A 10,000-nucleotide genomic window follows, 5' to 3' on the forward strand; every position below is an offset into this window, starting at 1 on the left:
CACACACACAATGTGTGATCAGCTGCTTTCCTTTTACAGCCTCCCCCAGTGTGTGTGTGTGTCTGTGTCTGTGTGTGTGTTGGGTCAGGGAGATGTTTCCACAGGCCCTCGTGGTGAAGAGGCAAGGTGTTTCTATAGGGGGGGGGGGGCATTGTGGTTTTAAAAGATGCTGAACAAGAAAAAGTCCAGCTCCTCACACACACACACATACACACACACACACACACACGCACTAATGTAAATGACTTTGTGCTGATCTTCACTTGCAGGCTGAGAGATGAAGCCACGCCCACTTACATACTTATATATACATATATATGAATATGCATATGAATGTATATATATTCATATCTAAATATACACTACCGTTCAAAAGTTTGGGATCACTTAGAAATGTCCTTATTTTTCAAAGAAAAGCATTGTTTATTTCAATGAAGATAACATTAAATCAATCAGAAATACACTCTATACATTGTTAATGTGGTAAATGACTATTCTAGGTGAAACGTCTGGTTTCTAATGAAATATCTCCAGAGGTGTATAGAGGCCCATTTCCATCAACTATCACTCCAGTGTTCTAATGGTACATTGTGTTTGCTAATCGCCTTAGAAGACTAATGTCTGATTAGAAAACCCTTGTGCAATTATGTTAGCACAGCTGAAAACTTTTTTGCTGATGAGAGAAGCTATACAACTGGCCTTCCTTTGAGCTAGTTGATTATCTGGAGCATCACATTTGTGGGTTCGATAAGACTCTCAAAATGGCCAGAAAAAAGAAGTTTCCTGTGAAACTCGCCAGTCTATTCTTGTTCTTAGAAATGAAGGCTATTCCATGCGAGAAATTGCAAAGAAACTGAAAATGTCCTCCAGCGGTGTGTACTACTCCCTTCAGAGAACAGCACCAACGGGCTCTAACCAGAGCAGAAAGAGAAGTGGGAGGCCCCGGTGCACAACTCAGCAAGAAGACAAGTACATTAGAGTCTCTAGTTTGAGAAACAGACGCCTCACAGGTCCTCAACTGGCAGCTTCTTTAAATGGTACCTGCAAAACGCCAGTGTCAACGTCGACAGTGAAGAGGCGACTCCGGGATGCTGGCCTTCTAGGCAGAGTGGCAAAGAAAAAGCCATATCTGAGACTGGCCAATAAAAAGAAAAGATTGGTATGGGCAAAAGAACACAGGCATTGGACAGAGGAAGATTGGAAAAAGGTGTTCTGGACAGATGAATCCAAGTTTGAGGTGTTTGGATCACACAGAAGAACATTTGTGAGATGCAAAACAGGTGAAAAGATGCTGGAAGAGTGCCTGACACCATCTGTCAAGCATGGTGGAGGTCATGTGATGGTCTGGGGCTGCTTTGGTGCTGGGAAAGTGGGACATTTGTACCAGGTAAAAGGGATTTTAAATAAGGAAGGCTATCACTCCATTTGGCAACGCCATGCCATACCCTGTGGGCAGCGCTTGATTGGAGCCAATGTCCTCCTCCAACAGGACAATGACCCAAAGCACACCTCCACATTGTGAAGAACTCTTGAGGGAAGAAGCAGGCAGCTTGCTGTCTGTAATGGAGTGGCCAGTCACCAGATCTCAACCATTGAGCTGTTGTGGGAGCAGCTTGACCGTATGGTCCGCAAGAAGTGCCCATCAAGCCAATCCAACTTGTGGAGGTGCTTCAGGAAGCGTGGGGTGACATTTCAACAGATTACCTCAACAAATTAACAGCTAGAATGCCAAAGGTCTGCAATGCTGTCATTGCTGCAAAAGGAGCATTCTTTGACGAAAGCAAAGTTTGAAGAAAAAAAGTAATACTTCAAATACAAATCATTATTTCTAACCTTGTCAATGTCTTGACTATATTTTCTATACATTTTGCAACTCATTTGATAAATAAAAGTGTGAGTTTTCATGGAAAACACGAAATTGTCTGGGTGATCCCAAACTTTTGAATGGTAGTGTATATATATGTATAAATATATAAATATATACAAATATATATATATATATAAATGTATATAGAAAATATACAAATATATATACATATATATATAAATAAATAAATCAGCGTTTTTGTCAAGTGCCACTTTAAGCTCCAACATGTGCAGCAGCACCCCGGGCTACTTTCACTAGTGTCTTTGTGTGTCTTTGTGTGTCTCTCTCTGTGTGTCTCGCTGTGTGTGTGTGTGTGTGTGTGTGTGTGTGTGTGTGTGTGTGTGTGTGTGTGTGTGTGTGTGTGTGTGTGTGTGTGTGTGTGTGTGTGTGTCTTTACCGCCGCGCTGCCCCGGTGACCTCTCCAGTCTCCGTGGCGTCGGCGTCAACGAGCGCGCTAACGACGTGTGAACTTTTGGGCATGCCGCGACAATGGCGCCTTTTGGACAGGTGCATACATTACCCCCCCCCCCCCCCACTCAGCCAGCCATCGAGGTGCTTCCAGGGCCTTTGCGATGCTAAAGAGGACCACTGAGGACGCATTCCTGCGTAATGGCCGCCACCTGATGTCCGGCCTCGTAACCTCGTGATCACGTGACTCACCCGCGGCCTCCAGGTCGATCTAATCACGCGATGCAAAAACACACTACACTAAAACAATACAAATAACAAGTAATAACTGTAAAATAAGATCATGAAGAATATTTGGACGAAAAGACCAAATTAATATTATACATTTGTATTGCTTTATATTATTATTGTAACCCAGATGCACATCTTAATTATACAGCTAATAAAAAAAGGTACATGTTTGATTTCATGCGCCCGGTTTGGATTACGCACAACGTTTACGCACAACGTTTACGCACCGGAATAAATGAGAAGAACACCGCTTGGTCCATGTCCCCCGTGTGAGGTGCGCGAGGACCACGTCTGTCCCTAATATGTGAACCGGTGTTGTGTCCCTCACGCACCCCCGGGTCTCCGGCTCGCCGCGGGGTGCGTAAAGGCCTCGCGGCGCGCGGCGCGCATGGTTACACACCGGGACACCACCGGGACACCACCGGGACACCACCGGGACACCACCGGGACACCACCGGGACACCACCGGGACACCGCTCGTCTTTGGACACAACATAAATGTTCTTTAGACATCAGAGGAATTTAAATCACACACAACACCGGTTCACATATTAGGATATCAGGTTATCAGGGGTTCATTGTTGTGTTTCTGTTACTTGAGTCCTACCCCCCCCACACACACACACACACCAGCTCACGTGACGAGCCGACAAATGTGCGCTCACGGCTTTCTGGGCACATCGGTCACCTGCAGGGAGCACCGCGTTCGCGCGAATGGTGTGTCCCCCGTGGGCGGGGCCACGCCCCCCCCTTCACCCCTGACTATATGAGGAGATCGACTTTGCGACCAAGATACTTTCATTCGACCCGAGCTCCGAGTCGAGCTGCCGAAGACCAGGACCACCAAGACCACCAGGACCACCAAGACCACCAAGACCAGCAGGACCACCAAGACCACCAGGACGACCAAGACCACCAAGACCACTAGGACCACCAGGACCTCGCGCCCGGGCCTGCAGCGGGACCCGGCTCTCTTGGACCCGGAGCAGCGGACCCGCCATGCCTCGCTCGTTCCTCGTGAAGAAGTTCTCCCCCGGCCGGAAGCCGCTCAACCGGGAGCGCGCGCTGCAGAGCCAGGCCGGTAGGTCCCGCTGCCCGGTGCCTCCGGTGTTCATGTTCCACAGAAACCGTTAAACGTTTATTTATTTAAAGTTTGAGTTGATCTTTTATTTATTTCTGTGATAATTTGATCATCTGCTCGGGAGAGAAAAGTGTCGCGCGTTATTAGATTCACCAACTTACCTGACTTCTTCTCTTCTCCTTCTCTCCTATCCTCTTCTTGTCCTCCTCTCCTCCTCCTCCTCCTATCCTCTCCTCTTCCTCCTATCCTCTTCTCCTCCTCCTTTTCTTCTCCTCTTCTCCTCTTCTTCTCTCCTCTCCTCATCTTCTCCCTCCCATGTGTCTTCCAGCTTACGTCCCAGAATGCTTTGCGCAGGCCGTGGCCCCGACGCACTGCCCGACCACTCCGTTGTTCTGGGACGCCGTGGCCGCCCCTCCCCCCCCCGCCCCCTCGCCGCTCGGCCCTCTGGACCTCAGCGGCGCTCCGTCCAGCGGCGAGGACGAGGAGGACGGCGGGCGCACCTCCGACCCGCCGTCCCCGGACGCCATCCCGCTCTACGGCTCCGCCGGCCCGCCGCCGCCGCCCGCCGAGGCCGCCGCCCCCCCGGCCTTCCTGTGCCGACACTGCCCCAAGGCGTACGGCAGCCTGGGCGCCCTGAAGATGCACATCCGCTCTCACACGCTGCCCTGCGTCTGCTGCACCTGCGGGAAGGCCTTCTCCAGGCCCTGGCTGCTGAGGGGCCACATCCGCACACACACAGGTAACACACACACACACACACACAGGTATGACACACACACACACACACACGACACACACACACACACACACACAGGTATGACACACACACACACACACAGGTATGACACGCACACACACACACACAGGTATGACACACACACACACACACAGGTATGACACACACACTTAGAGTGGATGCCCCTCTGTTGGGTGTCAATGACCTCGTTGGTATTCATTGGTGTGAGTCACCCCCCCCCCCCCTCATTATGGGATGTGGCGTCGGGCTCTTTGTTAGTCATCTGCAGATCGTTTGAAAAAGTAACACGTTGACCTGGTGCTCATGACCTCTCTCCTCTCTCCTCTCCTCTCTCCTCTCTCCTCTCCTCTCTCCTCTCTCCTCTCTCCTCTCCTCTCCTCTCTCTCCTCTCTCCTCTCTCCTCTCCTCTCTCTCCTCTCTCTCTCCTCTCCCCCCTCTCCTCTCTCCTCTCTCCTCTCCTCTCTCTCCTCTCCTCTCCTCTCCTCTCTCCTCTCCTCTCCTCCTCTCCTCTCCTCTCTCCTCCTCCTCTCCTCTCTCCTCTCCTCCTCCCTCTCCTCTCCTCTCCTCTCTCCTCTCCTCTCCTCTCTCCTCCTCTCCTCTCCTCTTCTCCTCCTCCCTCCTCTCTCCTCTCCTCCTCTCCTCTCCTCCTCTCCTCTCCTCCTCTCTCCTCCTCCTCTCCTCCTCTCCTCCTCTCTCCTCCTCCTCCTCTCCTCTCCCTCTTCCCTCCCCCTCTCCTCCTCTCCTCCTCTCTCTCTCCTCTCCTCTCCTCTCTCCTCTCTCCTCCTCTCCTCGTCTCCTCTCTCCTCTCCTCTCCTCGTCTCCTTCCTCCTCTCCTTCCTCTCCTCGTCTCCTCCCCACTAGGCGAGCGTCCCTTCTCCTGCCAGCACTGCAGCCGCGCCTTCGCTGACCGCTCCAACCTGCGCGCTCACCTGCAGACGCACTCCGAGGTGAAGAAGTACGGATGCAGCTGCGCCCAGCCGCATGTCGCTTCATAAGCACGCCGCGCTGCTGCCCCGCCTCGTAGACCCCCTCTCTTAGACCCCCTGAAGACGTTCGCCCACCGGACTTCAACACGCTCGATGTGTCGGGAGAACTGGAGTTCTGTTGCTGACTCCTCCCCCAGGACTCTGACGGTAGCTTTAGTTTGGGTCGCGTCCCGTCAGGTGTGTAGGTAGGTGTGTGTGCGTGTGTGTGTAGGTGTGTGTAGATGTGTGTGTGTGAAGCCAGCTGGACATCCAGTTAAATCCTAGGAAGCTCCACCGGTGCCGGCCGGTCCGGGACTCGGGCCGTGTTGCAGCTGCTGTGTGAGTGTGAGAGTGTGTGTGTGAGAGTGTGTGTGTGTGAGTGTGAGTGAGTGTGTGAGAGTGTGAGTGTGTGTGAGTGTGTGTGTGAGTGAGTGTGTGAGTGTGTGTGTGTGAGTGTGAGAGTGTGAGTGAGTGTGTGTGTGAGTGTGTGAGTGTGTGTGTGAGTGAGTGTGTGTGAGAGTGTGTGTGTGTGAGTGTGTGTGTGTCATTCCTCACCATACTATACCTCCATGGCGTGTGTGTGGCAGCTGTCTGAGACGTGTTCGCCGTGACCTCGTCGACCTTCAACGTGACCAAACCCTCCCGGCTCGTCTCGTTTAGACGTGTTTCTGTTTTTAATGAAATGGGAAACAATGACTTCTTTATTTTGTATTATCTTCCACATGTAAATAAAAATATTTTGTTTAAAACCTTTTGTGGAACGTTAATATTCAGGATGTCAACGTCTATTGTGTGAACCGCCGCCTCCAAATGAGCAGGTCAGGACAGACGGGGGGGGGGGGGGGGGCGCACCTGCACACACCTGCCAGGCTGTCAACACACACACACACACATATACACACACACATATATACACACACACACATATACACACACAGAGGCCTTCGTGGTGAAGAGGCAAGGTGTCTATAGGGGGGGGGGGCATTGTGGTTTTAAACGATGCTGAACAAGAAAAAGTCCAGCTCCTCACACACACACACACACACACAACCCCACACACCTACACCTTCACACACACACCTATACCTACACACACACCTACACACACACACACACACACACACACACACACCTACGCACACACGTGAATGAAGAGCATCACTTTCATCGTGTGGATGAGTCGTCGTCTCCCTGCTGCACAGCTAGTGAGTCAGGAGGGCTGAACTCCTGAACTGAGCAGAGAGGAGGCGCAGCAGAGGAGGTGCAGCAGAGGAGGTGCAGCAGAGGAGGTGCAGCAGAGGAGGTGCAGCAGAGGAGGCGCAGCGGGCCGTGACGTTGTGATTCTTTGAAGCCTTGATTTGAGAATTTTGTCCGTCGTCATCTTGGTTTTTTAACGTTGCCTGTTTGACACGAGAGGGGGCGGAGCCTAACCGAACGCTGACGGGGACATTATTAATGTTGTGAAAACCATCGTGAACGAGTTAAAGATGTGAGACGGTGGTCAGGAGAGAGAATGCAGCTTCAACACATGAAGCAGAGACTTCTATACAACCAGAGGAGTCGCCCCCTGGTGGTCAGAAGAGAGAATGCAGCTTCAACACATGAAGCAGAGACTTCTATACATCCAGAGTCGCCCCCTGGTGGTCTATACTATATTCTACTCAAACCCTCTTTTCTTCTCATTGTTGAGTGATATTTAAACTGCGCCACCCCCCCAAAAAAATTCTCCAGCCGCCACTGATAGTGACTCTACTTATCTTGATGTATTCCCTCAGTAAACATTGTAAACATGAGTTTATGTCTCAGTCTCTAGTTTCAAGTCTTCTTCTATACAGCATGATGTCATCATTGATACTTTATGGTCATTTAGAGTCAGACCATGAAGCAGGGGGCGCTTTAGGGGCGGGGCTACAGGTGATTGACAGGGGGCGCTTTAGGGGCGGGGCTACAGGAGATTGACAGGGGGCGGGGCTACAGGTGCTTGACAGGGGGCGCTTTAGGGGCGGGGCTACAGGTGATTGACAGGTGTCCACCAGAGACGTATACGGTGTCTCCTCGGTCCTGATGGTCACTTCCTGTTTATTGCTGTAGCTAGCTACATAGCCAACTGCTAAGTAAATAAAAACACTTGGAGTATTCTCTCGGTAACTTCAGCCCACTCCTCAGGTGTTTCCTGTTCGCCTCCGGCTAACGTGACTAAGCTACAACGTCCTGTGGATAAAGTCTTCTTTTCATTTTATTTCCGCCGAGGGGCCGAGGGGACCGCTGTGTGGCGGCACTGCAGGTGTTGTGTGTGTGCTCTCTCTCTCTTTCTCTCTCTCTCTGGTATTCGCCCCCCGGGGTTCTGGTTCTGAGAGGTGCAAGGTGCACTTCTGTTCCTCCTGTCAGGGCCTGTGTGGCCCAGAGGGGGGGGGGGGGCAGTTCTATTGTCCCCACGCATTCCAGTCAATGAGAGATATGTGAGGGAGCGAGGAGGAGGTGTTGGGGGGGGGGGGGGGCATGTCTTTTGATTTGGGGATCTTGAGTGTATGTGTGTGACAGCGGAGAGCACAGATTGCTTCTCCTCCTCCCTCCCCCCCCCCTCCTCCTCCTGTCTTGTCCCATCCCTCAGGGAGCCGCCGGGCGATCGAGTGCACCTGCCTGAAATCGACACCCGAGGGCCAGACGCATATCACCTACCATCACACACACACACACACAGACACACATACACACACACACACACACACACACACACACACACACACACACACACACACACATACACACACACACACATACACACACACAGACACACACACACACAATTGCACTCTCGTTGAGAAACAAATTTAATAAACGACGTCTCAGAAATGTAAAATGTGGAAACCTCTTCAGGTTGAACACATTGTTTATGTTGCTGTTTATGTTGTTGTTTACGTCGTTGTTCACTTATTTACGTCGTTCACTTCTTTACATCGTGGTTTACGTCGTTGTTCACTTGTTAATTTCGTCATTTATGTCGTTATTTACCTAGTTGTTTACGTCGCTCGGTTGCCATGTGACGGCCATGTGATGATCATGTGATGGTCATGTGATGATGGCCATGTGATGATCATGTGATGGTCATGTGATAGATAGATAGATAGATATAGATAGATATATACTTTATTAATCCCCAAGGGGAAATTTGTCGATGATGGTCATGTGATGATCATGTGGTCATGTGATGGACATGTGGTCATGTTATGGTCATGTGATGGTCATGTGATGGTCATGTGGTCATGTTATGGTCATTTGGTCATGTGATGTACATGTGGTCATGTTATGGTCATGTGATGGACATGTGGTCATGTGATGGATATGTGGTCATGTTATGGTCATGTGATGGTCATGTGGTCATGTGATGGTCATGTGGTCATGTGATGGACATGTGGTCATGTGATGGTCATGTGATGGACATGTGATGGTCATGTTATGGTCATGTGGTCATGTGATGGACATGTGGTCATGTTTTGGTCATGTGGTCATGTGATGGTCATGTGATGGTAATTTGGTCATGTGATGGACATGTGGTCATGTGATGGACATGTGGTCATGTGATGGTCATGTGATGGACATGTGGTCATGTGATGGTCATGTGATGGTCATGTTATGGTCATGTGGTCATGTGATGGTCATGTGGTCATGTTATGGTCATGTGATGGTTATGTGGTCATGTTATGGTCATGTGATGGACATGTGGTCATGTGATGGTCATGTGGTCATGTGATGGACATGTGGTCATGTTATGGTCATGTGATGGACATGTGGTCATGTGATGGACATGTGGTCATGTGATGGTCATGTGGTCATGTTATGGTCATGTGGTCATGTTATGGTCATGTGGTCATGTGATGGACATGTGGTCATGTTATGGTCATGTTATGGTCATGTGGTCATGTGATGGTCATGTGATGGTCATGTGGTCATGTGATGGTCATGTGGTCATGTTATGGTCATGTGGTCATGTGATGGTCATGTGATGGTCATGTGGTCATGTGATGGTCATGTGATGGTAATTTGGTCATGTGATGGACATGTGGTCATGTTATGGTCATGTGATGGACATGTGGTCATGTGATGGTCATGTGATGGACATGTGGTCATGTGGTCATGTGATGGTCATGTGGTCATGTTATGGTCATGTGATGGACATGTGGTCATGTGATGGACATGTGGTCATGTGATGGTCATGTGATGGACATGTGGTCATGTTATGGTCATGTGATGGACATGTGGTCATGTTATGGTCATGTGATGGACATGTGGTCATGTGATGGACATGTGGTCATGTTATGGTCAAAGTTGTTAACCTTTCCCTTCGCTCTGGCTGTGTCCCTCCTGTGCTCAAGGTTGCTGTCATCCGTCCCATTCTGAAGAAGCCCACCCTGGACCCGGAGGTTCTCGCCAACTACAGGCCTATCTCCAACCTTGCCTTCCTGTCCAAGGTGTTGGAGAAGGTAGTTGCTTCTCAACTTCAAGACCATCTCAAAAACAACAACTTATTTGAAAAATTCCAGTCAGGATTTGGTTCAGCCCACAGCACTGAAACAGCTTTACTAAAGGTGACAAATGACCTGCTGATGTCAGCCGATGCAGGATCACCTCAC

The 10,000-nt window shown here is 50.2% G+C and overlaps 1 protein-coding gene across 1 annotated transcript in view; it reads left to right on the forward strand.

Annotated features, from left to right (window-relative positions):
- Positions 1-3,565: 3,565 nt before the first annotated feature.
- Positions 3,566-10,000, forward strand: part of snai1b (snail family zinc finger 1b) — a 17,470-nt gene continuing 11,035 nt past the window's right edge. The window contains 5 exon segments of the mRNA XM_056422021.1: positions 3,566-3,647; positions 3,976-4,386; positions 5,266-5,377; positions 5,379-5,424; positions 9,743-9,850. Of these exon segments, the coding sequence (XP_056277996.1) occupies positions 3,566-3,647; positions 3,976-4,386; positions 5,266-5,377; positions 5,379-5,424; positions 9,743-9,850 (759 nt within the window).

This window comes from Pseudoliparis swirei, chromosome 9 (genome assembly GCF_029220125.1).
Source record: "Pseudoliparis swirei isolate HS2019 ecotype Mariana Trench chromosome 9, NWPU_hadal_v1, whole genome shotgun sequence".
Lineage (NCBI taxonomy): Eukaryota > Metazoa > Chordata > Actinopteri > Perciformes > Liparidae > Pseudoliparis > Pseudoliparis swirei.